The sequence below is a fragment of the Diabrotica virgifera genome, chromosome 4, assembly GCF_917563875.1.
Source record: "Diabrotica virgifera virgifera chromosome 4, PGI_DIABVI_V3a".
NCBI lineage: Eukaryota > Metazoa > Arthropoda > Insecta > Coleoptera > Chrysomelidae > Diabrotica > Diabrotica virgifera.
Window position 1 is genome coordinate 57102691 of NC_065446.1, and position 16800 is coordinate 57119490.

Here is a 16800-nt window from a genome sequence, read left to right on the forward strand (position 1 = left end):
GTTTCGTTTATTATGCTGTGATAGTACAGTGATAGGAGAATACGGAGAAGATATGCTTTATACGAGCTTTAATGGGTGCTTGAATTATATATTACATCTATAATACTATTAAAAGCGATTCAGAATATAGTTGGACTAAGAATCGAACTGAGGGATTACATTGTCAAATATTTTAAGTGACCTTGTAACACCATTTTTTCTACTCGAATTGAGCGATTGTTTAATAAGTTTTTTATAAATGTGAGTATGTGACCTTGAATTCCAATATATTTCAATATTTTTATATCGTTTTATCGAATAATATTGCTATTAGTTTTTAGTTATTTACAAAAGATTCATTATTTGAAGTCTGTAATGCAATGTGGCTGTCTAATGCGGACCTACTTCTTCCAAAACCACTCTGGAAGGAAGTAAGGAAATTATTCTTTTCTAAGTACCATATAAGACGGAGGTTTAAATTTTTGTTTCAAGGATTTTGCACATGCAACATGTAAGTAAGAGAGATAGGTCGGTAAGAGGTAGGGTTGTTTTTTGGTTTGTTAGGCTTAATAATAGAAATGATTATTGCTTAGTACCAGAGGTCTGGGAATTCATGTTTTAGGAGAGGTATTAAATGAATCTAACATAATTTATTTTGCTCCGAATATCCGAATGGTAAGTTTTTTGTGAAGACTGGTAGAATATCATCTGGCCATGCTGATGTGTTTTTTTTATATTTGACAGAAAAAATTCCAATTCTTAAAGAGTTATAGGAGCATTTAAGGGGCTGTCAGAGTTGTTTATAGGGATCGTAGAAGCTTCTATTCTATTTTTCTTGTATGTTAGGGATTCGTAAAAAATATTTTGTCACTAGAATGTTGTTGATAAACATGATAGCTCAGGAACTGAAGCTTTTCACCTCGCAATTTTTACAGAATAAATCGATTTGCTTGAAAATTTGAGAATAAGTAATGGATAGTCCAAGGATCAAAATCTATATGATGCCAAAAAGCGCTTTTACCATGGGGGTGGTTGCCACCCCATCTCGGGGGTGGACATTTTTTATTATATTCTGACCTCAAAAGTTTATAAAAACGTTCATTCTAAGCAAAAAATGTTTAATACATTTTTTTTGATAAAATTAACAGTTTTCGATTTATTCGCTATCGAAAGTGTTAGTTTTATATCGAAAAAATCAATGTTTTCGATAGATTTCGTTTCATTTACGATTCACTCAATTTTTGCCGTAAAAAAAATTTGTTTGAAATATATTTTTGCGAATTAAATAACCTACAATTTCATATTTAAACATTATTTCATATCTCTGATGCTAATCTTTCTATTTTGAAGGAAATGGCATTTTTTACCAAACTACAAAAATTCGTTATTCGCATTTAACTCCAGTTTTTTAAAATCAAATCATTCTAAGCCAGTCAAACTTTTAGAATCTATTAACAATACATAAGTAAAGAAGAACTAATAAGGCCAATGACTAAAAACGCTGCTAACTTTCATTATTATGCTTCTAATTGGATTTCTCCTTTTTTTGTCAAAAAAATATACTGATTTTTTAACCGTAACTTTTTTATTTTTTATCTTAGAAAGTTTGGTAAAGAAAGAATTTTGTAGGTTTTTACAAGATCTATAAGCCTGTTAATATTAAATCTTTTCAAAATCCTCAGTCGCAAAAAGAGGTGACTTTGAAAAGATTGGTAAAGGTGGTTTTTGCATGTTATAACAAGGTTTAATTGTCAATAGCTCACTCAAGTTTTGCCGTCAAAAATTTTTTCCAAACGAGGTTCTTGGTAATTAAATAAGCTACAATTTCATATTGAAATTTTTTTCGTATCTCTGATGCTAATCTTTCTATTCTGAAGAAAATGCCATTTTTCCAAACTACAAAAATTCGTCATTCGCTTTTAACTTAATTTTTTAAAAACTAATCATTCTAAGCCGGTCAAACTTCTAGAACCTATTAATAATACATAAATAAAGAAGACCAAATAAGGTCAATGACTAATTTTAATTGGGGTGGTGATTAGGGGCTTAGGGGGTGGCTTCCGATCACTTTTCGCTGAAAAAAAATAGGAACTGACATTCTTTTCATTATAAGTCACTTAATTTTTGAGTCAGAGACTTTTTTTATTTATAAAGATAGATTTTTGTAATTAGTTTGAACAAGTTATCCTCAAAAAATGCCTAGTTTTCCCGTCTTTTGACTTTGAAATTACAATATTTAGCATTTGACGAAGAAGAGCTAACATATAATAAAGTATAGCTCAGTTACTATTGGTCTTAAAGAAAAAAAAAGACTTTGTTTATCTTTTCAAGAGGTACATTTTTGTTAAGTAAAGTTGTTTTGATAAAAGGAAAACTTTTATTAGCAGAAAACTTATTAAAAACATTGATTTTTTCGATATAAAACTAACATTTTCGATAGCGAATAAATCGAAAACTATTAATTTTATCAAAAAAATGGATGGAACGTTTTTTGCTTAGAATAAATGTTTTTACCAACATTTGCAGTTAAAATATAATAAAAAAATTCCACCCCGAGATGGGGTGGCAACCACCCCCATGGTAAAACGCCTTTCGGCATCATATAGATTTTGATCCTTGGACTATCTAGTACTTATTCTCCAATGTTCAAGCAAATCGATCCATTCTGTAAAAATTGCGAGGTTTTGTCGTATTTTAAGCTTCATTACTTGGACTATGAGCTAAAGCTTCTGAGATTGTATTTTTGCAAGTAATTAATTTACTATTGCGAAGAGGTGGTCCATCTCTAGTAGAAGTGACAAGGTGTGTTTAAATCGCTCCGTGGTTTCAACTCAATTTTTGGGTCATACGAGTGTTTTAAACGCTAATAAATTAATGGTGAATGTGCTTAAAGGTATAGAAATTGGTGAGAAGAATAAATATAGTTTTTGAAAACTGTAAGTACAAAATATATAATAATATTTAATAATCTGTACAAACTTTTCGGATACCAAAGAAAAAAATAGTAAACAGTAAGTAATTAACTAGTTAATATAGAGGTGGAGGAACCTGTCCTCAAAGAGTTCCAAAATAACTTTCGGTGTAACATTATATTATTTAAATTTAATAGACAATATAGAGGTGGACAAACCTATCCTCGAAGCGTTCCAAAATAACTTTCGGTGTTACATTGTATTTAACTTTAGTCGACCTCAAATTACGTAGCTAATAAATGGTACTGAGAAGAACTGAGCCTCTGCAGGGTTGAACTGGGCGAAAGTTCTTATCGCGGTACGCAAATTCGGATAAACACTCTATTCGCTGGTTTAAAATAAGTTCGTGAAATAACAAGGAAAATGGAGAAAATGATGGAGGAAATAATGAAAAAATTGGAAAGCATGGAAGACAGAGGCATCAGGATGGAAAAGAAATTAGATAGCCTACAGTCGGAAGTAGAAAATATTAAGAAAGAATACCGGGTAATCAAAGAAGAAAATAGAGAACTAAAGAAAGAACTGAAAATGCAAGAAAGCAGGATAAATGACCTAGAAAGAGAAATAAGAAAAAAGAAAATAATAATCTTCGGGATTGGGGAAACAGAAAATGAGGATACATCCATTATAAAAAAGGAAAGCCAGAAAGTTATAGAAAAACTGGATATCGAACTTGATGAAAAAAGGATATAAGTGAAATTAGAAGAATTGGAAAGAAAACGGCAAATAAAACACGACCGATGCTAATAGAGCTAACAGATTGGAATAAAAAAAGGGAAATAATCAAGGCAACTCATAAATTAAAGGGAACTAACATATTCATAGATGAAGACTACCCCAAAGAAATTCAGATTCAGAGAGGAATGTTACGAAAACAGATGAAAGAAGCGAGAGAAAAAGGATATAAGGCAAATATAGTATACAACAAATTGTACATAAATGATGAAATTTATACAGCAGAGAGCTTAGGTTATGAACAAGAGGAGCAACAAGTCGTAACAGATAGCGATAAAGAATATAATGCAAGATCAAAATCAGGAAGAACATACAGCGAAAGGTCACCTGAGATGGGAAAAACGGAAAGGTCTCCTGAGATACGCAACAAATACCCAAGAACAATACATTCAAAAAACTAATTAGCGAATCGGACGGAGAGACGTTGATGACGACCAGGCAAGGACATGGAATATCCAGTACTACGAAGGAACAAATAAAGAGGACAACTAATAACAAGGAAAATAATAGAGAGAAGAACAAAACAAGAGTGACAAAAACTATTAAACTAGGAACCTGGAACACTAAAACTTTGTATAACAAAGAGAAGGAACTAGAAATGGAATTTGAAAAGGCAAATTTAGATTTTCTTGCATTGACAGAAACTAAGAAGAAAGGCAAAGGAGAAATAGAGCTATAAAATGGACATTTGCTATTATACAGTGGGGTCGACACAATCTAAAGAGCTGCATCAGGAGTAGGATGCATCATACACTCCAGAAACAGAAAGTTTGTAAAAAAGTGGGAGGCCATATCCGACAGAATAATGGTAATTGAATTTAAATGCAATGAACAAAACAAAAGTATAATAGTGGCGTATGGGCCGAACGAAGACGAAAGAGCAGAACGAAAAGATGTTTTCTGGAAAGAACTATCAATAGCGACCGAAGGAAGTAAAGGATCCATATTAGTAGCGGGAGACCTTAATGGGAGAGTAGGGCAGAGAGATCATGAGTACAAGACAGTAATTGGAATACATGGGGAAAAAAGAAAAATAATAATGGCAAGAGACTACTCGACTACTGTCAAATACACAATTTAATCGTCACAAATACCTTCTATGAACACAAAGATATTCATAAGTATACAAGGGAAGAACCTAGCAGAGGTGAAAAATCCATAATAGACTATGTGTTGATAGAAAAAGAAAATAGAAGGAAAATCACTGATGTAAGAGTAAGACGCGGTCCAGAGATAGGTAGTGATCATTATTTACTCGTGGCAACAATAAAAGACGAAGTAACAGAGGATCACAACGAAAGAGCAATAACAAAAGAATTTAGAACAATCAAATCATACAGATTAAGACACAAAACTTTAGCGAACAAATATGTAAATGTTTTGAACGAAGAATTTGGAGGGAAAAATTGGGAAAACCTACAAGTGAAACAAATGTGGCAAACATTCAAAGACACAATTATAAAAACAGCAGAGAGAGTTTGTGGAATACACAAAAGCAACAGTAAACAGAAACTAACAGCATGGTGGACAGAGGAAATCAGAAGACACACGCGCAAGAAAAAGGAGATGTGGAGAAAATATCTAGGAAACCGAACAGAAGAAAATTGTAAACAATATAGAGAGCAGCGGAAAAGAGTTAAAAATATAGTAGTAGCAGCAAAACAAAAGTCCTGAAAAGATTTTGGAGACAAATTAGAACACGATAGCAGAAGCAATCAGAAATTATTTTATAAGGTCATAAAAGGAATAAGAGGTAATAAACATAAAGAAGTAACATCACTAAAAGATCAGAACGGAGATCTACTGACTGATGAAGTGAGCATTATGAAAAGATGGAAAGAATATTTTCAGAAACTACTACAACACGAACCACACAGCACAAGTGAAGAAGATGAAGAAAGAACTGGCGAACAAGAAGTTGAATTTATACCAAACATTACAATGGATGAACTAACTGACGCGATTAGGAAGCTAAAAAATGGAAAGGCACCAGGTCATGATCAAATTACGGCGGAAATGATCAAAAACATGGGTGATATGGGACTACAAAAGTTATTAGAACTATTTCAAATGATTTGGAGAGACGAACAAATACCTACAGACTGGGAGATTGGTCTGATTGTACCTATACATAAAAAGGGTGACAACAAGAATTGCAATAACTATAGAGGAATAACTCTGTTAAGTACAGTGATGAAAGTTTATGAGCTAATAGTAGAGAGTAGACTGAGAAAAATAATAGAACCAACTTTAGAAGAATCGCAAAGTGGTTTTAGACCTGGTAGATGTACACAAGATCACATTTTTACGTTAAACGATATAATAAATAAAAAAATATCTAGGAAGAAAAAAACGTACCTCAGTTTCCTTGATATGGAAAAAGCATTCGACAAAGTACCTAGATCAAAAGTATGGAAAAGTCTGAAGAACAGAAACATACCAGAGAAGCTTATACAGGTAACTAAATCAATATACAGAGACACTAGAAACCGTGTGATAAGTAAAAATATGATATCTGACCAGTTCAGAACAACTGAAGGTGTAAGACAAGGGGGAAGCTTGAGCCCGTTACTATTTATTACTTTTATGGACGAAATAATAAAAGAAACAAAAACAAAAGTCAGACCATTACACATAGGGTATAGAAATCTGAAAAGCACGGAGATAGCAGATTGTACATTTGCCGACGATGTAGTAATTTTAGCAGCGACTGAAGACGAGCTACAAAGAAGCGTAAAAACATGGAACACAGTTTTAAAAAAGTATGGTATGACTATGAACAAAGAGAAATCGAAGGTAATGGTAATAGCTAAAGAAAGAGAGGATGTGCATGTCCAGGTAGATGATACAGAGATTAGACAGGTACAATCATTCGAGTACTTGGGAGTAACCATTGAAGAAACAGGTAGACAGGGAGCTGAGATCAACAAAAGAATTGATAAAGTGAATAGACTGTACCACGCAATAGGAAAAACAATTATTAACAAGAAAGAAGTATCGAAACATACGAAAATCAAGGTATTTAAGGCTATATACAGACCAGTACTTACATACGGATGTGAATCCTGGGTACTAAATAGACAACAGAAAAGTAAGATACAGGCAGCAGAAATGAGGTATCTACGCAGAGTTCAAGGAGTCACTAGAAGGGATAGGGTAAGAAATAACTACATAAGAGAAGAAATGAAAATCGAGACAATGATGGAGTATGTTGAAAAAAGACAATTAAGTTGGTGGGGTCATCTACAACGACTACAGAAAGAAATACCAGTTAAAAAGATATGGGAAACGAAGGTGCAGGGAAAAAGAAGTAGAGGAAGACCGAGAGAGACATGGAACGAAGTGATGGCAAGGATTCTGGACAAAAAAGGAATAGCATGGAACGAAGCAAAGGCGATGGCACAGGACAGGAAACAATGGAAGAGATTTGTGCACTGTTAACAGAGCACACGTTAATACCTACACCCGAGAGGGTAGAAGGTCTAAAGATTATATATATATATATATATATATATATATATATATATATATATATATATATATATATATATATATATATATATATAATTTACTATTGTGTGTTAAGGTGTTTATATATCTAAAAGAATTGGAGCCTTGGATTTTACGAATTTTTACCACTTCTGCAGATTTTGGAGCCACGATTGTCTCCTCCTGCCTGGTCCTCGCTTACTGTCTTTAGAGTACTGCGTTAGCCTTTTTATTTTTTTATTCACCGGGCTGGGTCTCGAACCTCGAATGCACATGCACATCCACTAGATTTGTCGATCGAACGCCTCAAACCGCTTGGCCATCTGACCGACTGAATTTATTGAAAACTTACGGCAGAAGATTTCTTCTTCTTCTTCGTGTGCCTTGTCCGTTGCGGACGTTGGCTATCATCATAGCAATTTTAATTTTGTTTGTGGCGTTTCTGAATAACTCGATCGATGTTAGGTCCAAACCATTGGCGTAAGTTTTGAAGCCATGAAGCCTTTCTATTTTACCCTGTATTATCAGTTGGAGTATATGATATTTATCATGTCCCATAATATCACCGAGGTGTTTAAGTTTCCGTTTCTTAATTGTGAAAGAGATTTCTTTTTTTTTTTCATTCGGCGCAATACCTCTACGTTGGTGATGTGAGTCGTCCAGGATATTTTGAGGATACGTCGATATACCCACATTTCGAATGCCTCCAGCTTCCTCATTAATGTTTCCCTTAGTGTCCATGCCTCTGCGCCATACAGCAAGACTGGAAATACATAGAATTTTAGCAGCCGTATTTTTAGTGGGAGAGATATGTCGGAATGGGTTAATATATTTCTCATGTTGTTAAATGTTGCTCTGGCCTTTTCGATTCTAGATCATATTTCGGTTGTTTGATCCCATTTCGAGTTGCTGACTGTTCCAAAGTATACAGGATTATCAACTTCTGTGACAAAGTCCAATATATCTGTTATTATACAATATACGAAAAAAAGTTGTTAATAAAAGTTATAGACACCTTTAATGTACACATTTTAAAATTAGTGAGAAATATACAGGGTCCTCCATAACACGGTGCCAAACCAAAGTTATGTTTTTTAAATGGAACACCCTGTATTTTATTCAAAATCTTGTTTCTCTACATTTTTCTGATTAAAAAGGTATAACCCTTGACAAGTGTTATACTGAGTGTTTCAAAGTTATGAGCACTTTTATCAAAAAATCATACTGATTTGATCTCCCTGTATGATTTTATCAGTATAATATAAACTTATTTTTTTACTGCTGTTTACTGTCAATATTAAAGTAGTTTTGCAACAACGTACAGTTTTTTTATCACTACACAAACTGTATACAGGGTAAGTCAAAATGCCAATAAAAGATTTTCTTCATATTTTTAAATGGGACACCCTGTATTTTATATTACCATCGAAAAGTTCTTTCATTATACTTGCATATCTTTTAAATATTCCCTATACCTAAAGTTATTAGTTTTCGAGATATTTTAGTTTTATTGTTGATAACTCATAGATACGTTTATTATTGTAAATTAATTACCCTTAATATTAGAAACTTCCAATGAGTTTGTTAATGATAATTAAAATTAGACTGCATTTCATTTTTTTCTCCAAGTTTATGGTACATTCTATACAATAACGACAATTTTATATTTACTAACAAAATGATAATAATTTTCCGCGAAGAAATGGGAACTATAAATTGCTGCAAGTTCTTGTTTAAGGTGGCTTTGAAATAATTGACACAAGAACTGTCAGATGTAAGATTTTAATTATCTGTACGTTTTTATTTTTGTTATTGGTTATAATTGTTTGCCATATTGTTATAATTGTTACCTAACGATGAATTTTAGTCGTGAACAAATGACAGACATGATATGGATTTTAGGAGAGTGTTTCAAAAACTCATTAGGAGGTTGTGGCTCATTCTTGTGGCCTCTTGTAACAAGAAATTATAAGGAACGGTGTCCATAGCGTCAACAACCAAATAAGAGAGCATTTGACAACTTATTAGACAGGTTTAATCGTACTGGTTCTGTGTATGAAGCAAAGGAAAAAACAAAAATCTTTATTACGGATGAAAATGAATTAAATGTTTTACGGGCTGTTACAGAAAATCCTCATACAAGTATTCAAAATATTACAAGAGAGCAAGATAATATAAGTTATAGATCTATCCAAAACATACTCAAGAAAAACAACATGCACCCATATCATATACAATTACATCAGGAACTTGTTGGGGATGATTTCGAACGAAGAGTACAATTTTGTCAATGGTCACAACAACAAATAGTTATACAGAGAGATTTTTTTGAGTTTGTTCTTTTTTTTGACATTTCACAATTTTCATTTTATTCCACAACCAATCCATACTGTGCTCAGACACATAGTCAAATGAGATGGTCCTTAAATTTTTGGGGTGGAATCATAGGCAATTACGTTATAGGTCCTTTTTTTCTTTGAGGAATCGGTAAATGGTGAGGTTTATTTAAATTTTCTAGTAAATCATTTACCTATTCTACTGAAAAATGTACCATTAAACATCCGCCAACATATGTGGTACCTTCACGTCGAAGCCCCTGCTCACCACAACGCACTTGTCAACGGTGAACTCGATGAACTATTTCCTGAAAGATGGATAGGAAGAGATGGGCCAGTTCACTGGCCACGCATATCACCAGAATTAAACGAAGTTGACTTCTTATTTTGGGGTTATATTAAAGACGTAGTGTATAGGACACCTCCAACAATAGTTGACGATATAAAAATAAGGATTCAAAACGCCTTTCAAAGTGTCACACAACAAATGCTCATCAGTGTCACACAACATCAGCAGGTTTTCGAAACTCGTCTTCAAGCTTGTGTAGACGTTATGGGAGGTCATTTTGAATACCTTTTATAACATAAGAAGTACGTTGAATATTTTTTTATTCAATTTAGTTTTTTTAATAAATTTTAGTAAAGTAAAGTATTGTTATTAATAACTAAGTAATACATGTTGTTATCAACAATAAAACTAAAATATCTCGAAAACTAATAACTTTAGGTATAGAGAATATTTAAAAGATATGTAATTATAGTGATAGAATTTTCGATAATAATATAAAATACAGGGTGTTCCATTTAAAATTATGAAGAAAATCTTGTATTTACATTTTGAGTTACCCTGTATACAATTTGTGTAGTAATAAAAAAATTGTACATTGTTGCAAAACTACTCTAATATTGACAGTCAAAAGCATTAAAAAAATAAGTTTATATTACACCGTTAGAAACATACAGGGCGATCAAATCAGTATGATTTTTTAATAAAAGTGTTCGTAACTTTAAAACACTCAGTATAACCCAAAACAAGTGTTATACCTTTTTAATCAAAAAAACGTAGAGAAACCAGATTTTGAATAAAATACAGGGTATTCCATTTAAAAAAAACATAACTTTGGTTTGGCACCGTGCTACGGAGGACCCTGTATATTTCTCACTAATTTTAAAATGTGTACATTAAAGGTGTCTATAACTTTTATTAACAACTTTTTTTCGTATATTGTATAAAAACAGATATATTGGACTTTGTCACAGAAGTTGATCACCCTGTATATACGAGTCAACGTGTTCAATTAATTGGTTTGTTATTTTCAATTGTCTGGTAGGTTTTTGAGTTTTGCTGACCAGCATCCATTTTGTTTTATTTATGTTGAGGTTAAATCCTCTTTTACTCGCTCTTTGTACCCAGTCCATAAGGTACTGAAGTTTATCGATGCTACTGGCAAGTACGACTGTATCGTCCGCATATCGGATGTTATTTGTCAATTCTCCATTGATTTTTATGCATTCGTTTGCTTCATCCAGTGCTTTTTTAAAAATTTGTTCGGAGTAAATATTAAAAAGGAGAGGGGAGAGAACACATCCTTGTCGCACATCTTAAATCAATTGACTATATAGTGATAAATATACGGAAGGTCTGAAGGGTCGATGAGATGTTTCATTAAATTACCGCATTTGTTTGTTTTAGGGCTTGTCGTAAATAAATCTTGCATATATAAATATGTTTTTGGTATGTAATACTCACTGCTATAGCTTCGACATTAGTATTTGATGCAATTGGCTTAGCTTCTAGGTCTGTTCTTACGAAGATAGCTAGTCCGCCTTTGACCTGTTGTACTATTCTATTTTATTTTAGAAAATACTGATCATTTCGAAGATTTATATTGGCTTCTTTGACATGAGTTTCTTGAAGACATAAGATCTTAGGGCATAATCCATTTATTAAAAGTTTTTATCTGTTCTAAATGGGTATAAAACCCATTAAGATTCCACTGTAAACTAAAAAAATTACCCATGTTAGAAATCACCTAAATAGTGGTTCATCTGTCTCTTCTATGGAACAGAGATTATTGGAGTTTGGTTCCTTTTTTTAACCTAGTGATATTATTTTTTGGATAATACAGATTATTTGTGTTTGTGTCCAATGAACTATATCTAAATCGGTTTTTATTATTGTATATTAGGCTTCCTAACTACTCATAAGTTATTTACTTTTTCAACTAATCTCTATTAAAAAAATTGAAAAAAAATGGAAATGGAAATTTATAAAGGATTTCATGTTTTTTTTTATTCTCTATTACTTTCTATTTAATTGGACTATCATCATAGATATCCGTTTTGTTATTTATTATAATTTTTACTTTTTTGGTTGTTTATTTTCATTTACACTTTAGTTATTTTTTGTTTCTATATAGTAAGTAAGGAAACTCTAACCATTGAACAAAAATGGGGAAAAAGTCAACAAGCTGCTGGACCAGATGACGTGCCCATCGAATTATTGGAACTCATTGGTGAAGATGTTATTGATGTAATAGTTGAACTCTTTAATATAATATTTCAGTATATCAATTCCCAAAAAGTCAAGTGCAACAACCTGCTCAGATTACAGAACAATACATACATACACTTAACACATTTTTGAAAATAATAGATAGAAGAACTGTCAAAACTCTTGAATGTGAAATAAGTTACACACAATTTGGCTTTAAAAATTGTAATATATAACATCGCTACAGGCCTTAGAGGTCCTTGGCTTCGATAGTCTTGACTAAATTCTTCCACTTTTTCCGGTACTTCACTTGTTTCTTTCTTGTGGCATTCGTGAAATATTCGCAACCATCTAACTCTCTGCGCCCTGATTTTCTGTGTTATTTTGGGTCTCTTATATATCTGCACTAGCTCCTGGTTTGTTCTTCTGCGCCATTCCCCGTTAGCTTTCCTGATACCACCAAAAACTTTTCTCAATATTTTCCTCTCCCAAATCTCTAGCTTTTTTTCTTGTTTCTGATTCATGGTCCAAGTTTCACATGCATACATCACCGTTGGTCTCACTCTTGTCTCGTTTAAAAATTGTATGGAGGTGCTTTATTGGACTTGAATGTGCATACCCAGAGATGCATGGACATGAATCAGTAAATTTACTTATGTTTTGTAGACTTTGAAAAATCGTTTCAGAGGGTTCAACATAAAAAGCTTATTTATATATCTATTAAAAGGCAAAAATATTGACAGTCGCAATATGAAAATTATATCTAATCGCTATTGAAATCAAACTGCCAAGATCAGAGTTGACAACCAGAACACCCGAGATATCAAAATAAAGAGAGGAGTCCGCCAGGGTTGCGTGCTGTTCCCACTACTCTTCAATGCAATGTATACAGTGAAGCGGTATTTAAAGAAACGCTCTCAGATTCAATAAAAGTACTTCATGTCTAGCAATGGATAAGTTTTAAATAACTTAAGTTTTTCAGACAATACATTAATAATGACAGATAACAACTATTATTTACAGAACGTAATGCAACGCCTTAATGAATGCTGTCATGAATACGAACTGAAGATGAATTTGAAGAAAACTAAATGCATGATCAGAAATAAATCAACAGGAGCAAACATCTAATTAAATATTGAAGATACTGTGATTGAGAGTTTGGATACCAACAAATACTTAGGAATATGGATAACATCAAATGTAGACCAAACCAAAGAAATGAAGACAATATTGAAATTGAAATAGAGCATGCATCATTTATTAAATTTGAAGAGTTTCTTTGCTGTCAAGATATATGGTTAGACTACGCCTAAGCATGCTTCGGTGTTATCGTGTTGTCTACTCTTCTTTATGGCTTGAAAGCGTGGGCACTACAATAAGTGAATCTAAATTAGTTGATCGACGTTGAATTTTGTTGTTACTGAAGAGTCCTACGAATATTATAGATTCAAAGAATATCAAACGTAGAAGTAACTAGAATGGTAGGAAATGAAGCTGACATAATATTAACTAACAAAAGACGAAAACTTGAGTATTTGTGATGAGAGAGCAAAAATACTCATTATTACAACTTATTATGCAAGGTAAAATTCGAGGAACGCGAAATGTTAGAAGACGACGAATATCTTGCCTTATGAACTTGAGGGAATGATTTGAATGGAGTAGAGCACAACTATCAAGTGGCAGTCAACAGGGTCCGCATAGCCAAGATGATTTCCAGCCTTCGATAGAAGATGGAATTTGAACAAGAATACCTACTGTAAGTAACTTACTCGTCTTTGTTTTTGAGTGCTATTAAAATTATACCATCGGCATACAGTAAGTTATGTATGTATTTAGACCATTGTAAGTCTTTTATAACCTACTATTGCAAGACACAGGTAGAGACAAAAGTGTAATTAATCAACAAGACGGAAGATTAACCAAAGAAGTGGTAAAAATGCATGTAGAAGAAAGGTAAACTAAGATAGAAATGATATTAATACAAGAGGCAAGAAACAAAGTCATTTCAATTAGACAATTAAATAATAAAGTTTCGAACTAGATGAAGTGTATAATCCTAAAACAAAGTATTAAACTATCCAGTAGCTTCTTACACAACTACTGTATGTTCACCATTATTTTAGTGAGAAACAGTTAAACAATATAGTTATTTAAATACTTTATTGACTCTCATGTAGAAAATATATACACTACAGCACGCAGATATACTATTGCATTTAATCAAAAAATTACAGGAAACTAATATAAGAGAAAGGGTCAAATATGATACTGCAAACAAATTAAGGAATTTATTTACTTGACTACTTTTAATAAATCAATCAGATAATTTTGTCGCACCATATGCTGAATTATGAAAACTTATTATGTTTTATTTTAATCAAGTATATGCAGTCATAAAAAAATGTTGCAAGATTTTTTAAATAGGTACATAAATATTAGACTAGTCAGTGATACATGTATTTGATAAATCAAGATATCAGTAACATCTTTATTCTTATCCAGCAGCCTTTGCGCAATATCTTTATTTTTTGTCATAATTTCATTCAATAGTATTCATTTATTTAATGAAGTATTATATTTAAAGATAGTTTGTGTATATTTTGTGTATATTTTCGTGCTCGTACTGATCTAATGCAGATGTATCTGATCAAAGAAGAACAACGAACATGTATCTCCACTTGCAGAATGTATAATATGTTTGCGAAAAACACGATATAATTTGAGTATCACGAATAAATATCTACCTCAAAATTTCTTGTTCCCTTTCCTCTTCCTGTTTTTGTCTCATCATAACCGATTCGATGATGGCCCGTTCTTCCGGAGTAAGATGAGACAGGTCGGGCCCTGTATTCTCCATTCTGGCCTCTTTCAGACATCACCCATCACCGAAAAACTACCCCTTGGCTAGCGCCCTAATATCTCCTGCCACAAAACACTTCGTCATTTCACGTATTGAGAACCCCAAAAACGAACGAATTCCGCAAAAATGTTGTGCACGCTCGACGGAAAGCAAAAATGTTTTAGATGTTCTTTATTAGGATTTCGAGGCCGAGTACCGTGGCTGCTATTACCCATTCATACACTTTTCATAAATAATGGGAAGAATCGGGAGAGGCCAATGGGACGCGAGGATGAAGTTACGTCACCAGGCGGGACTATTGATTGCCGCGCGGGACATGCGCTGGGACAATTTGGATTGCGCTGTCATTATTTGGAGACGGGCTGAGGTGATAGAGATGGTTCGAGGGGTGGAGGGAAGTAGGGATGAGTCTGCGATCACTCTGAGGAGGGAATATTTAAATAAAACTTTTAAAATTTGCTGTACTTTTAAACAGCGCAACACAACTTAATGAACAAAGAAGTTAATAAAATATATATAGATTGAGCTAAGATAATAGAGCTAAGTTTATATTTACCGGTAAATACTCGTGTAAACGAAAAAGAGTCTAGAAGAAAAAATAAATAATGTATATGTGACAAACACAGCAACATAGGGAATAAAATAGTAAATACTAAACGTCAATATGGATGATGTGAATAAAGATGAAGTGAAAAAGCGAGGCAGATTTCTGAAACACAATAGAGCTCGGAAAACTGGTAGTTCAGAGAAATAAGGAAAAAATATCCTGTTGGTGACACAACCCCCTCCAGGCCGAAACCAAATTTTTTGAGTAGTATGGATATCTTTATTAATAACCTTTATGTTTCCTGCAGCCGATTTTGATGATATACATAGTTACAAACAAATGAAGATCAAAAATCGGTAAATTTTTGCTTTTTTCGTCTATAACCAAGAAGTTAAGTATTTTAAACAAATTTGAGAGTGATAAACTCATAAATTGTATAAAAAAAAACTTCAATATGGCGTTAGCTGGATATGTCTATCCTTATTGGTTGTTTAGAAAATTGCAAAATAAATCATAAATTTTGAGTTTTTTATAAATATTCATAACTTATGTAAAAATTAACTTAGAACGTTCTTATTACACGGTATTCTGAAACTTCTAGTGCTTAAATCGTACCCTAAGTTTCAAAGAAATTGGTCAAATAGTTTAAAAGGTATTTAATTTGTTTATCCCAAATTAATTTTCTTTGCAACGCTATAAGTCAGAAAATGATGAAGTTACACTAATACCTTGGATAGTTTATGAAAGAAGAAGAATTATACTATTAATTTAATTTTAAAAAATGACAAAAAATAATTCTAAATACTGCAAAATTATTTTGCAAAAACATGTGAATTAAAAAGGGGGGGCTAACTTCATCCCTAATTGTCCTAGGACAATTGTTTTTCTTTCTAAATGTGTATAAAAAAATCAGTCTTTCTAAATATGAAAAAATAATTTTTCTACGGGTAACGGTTAAAAAATTATTCTAATTGTTTATAAGTAAGCAAAAAATCAACGTGTTTTTGCAAAATAATTTTACACTGTTTAAAATTACTTTCTGTCAATTTTTTTAATTAAGTCAATAGTATAAATGTTCTTCTTCCATAAACTGTCAGAAGTCTTACTGTAACATCATAATTTTCTGACTTATAGTGTTGCAAAAAATGAATTTGGGATAAACAAATTAAATAATAGGGTGGAACGAAAAAGGCCAAAAAAATAAAAGAAAAGAAAAATTCTTGTGGCTGCCGTTTAAAAGTTGTGTCAGGTGATGAAAACAATTGGTTCGACAGCATTTTGGAATAAAAAAATATCTTGAGGTTCCATACTGGATTTGAAAAATTAAAAAACAAAAAAATATTTTTGTCGAAAAAATCAATGTGGCTCTGATCGACGTCTTG

At 32.5% G+C, this 16800-nt stretch overlaps 1 protein-coding gene across 1 annotated transcript in view; it reads right to left on the reverse strand.

Moving 5' to 3' along the window:
• Nucleotides 1-15071, reverse strand: part of LOC114331790 (regulating synaptic membrane exocytosis protein 2) — a 421091-nt gene extending 406020 nt beyond the window's left edge. Inside the window, exon 1 of the mRNA XM_050648222.1 lies at nucleotides 14756-15071. Coding sequence (XP_050504179.1) covers nucleotides 14756-14868 — 113 coding nt within the window. The 5' untranslated portion in view covers nucleotides 14869-15071. The remainder of the gene's footprint in view (nucleotides 1-14755) is intronic.
• Between the last annotated feature and the right edge of the window lie 1729 nt (nucleotides 15072-16800).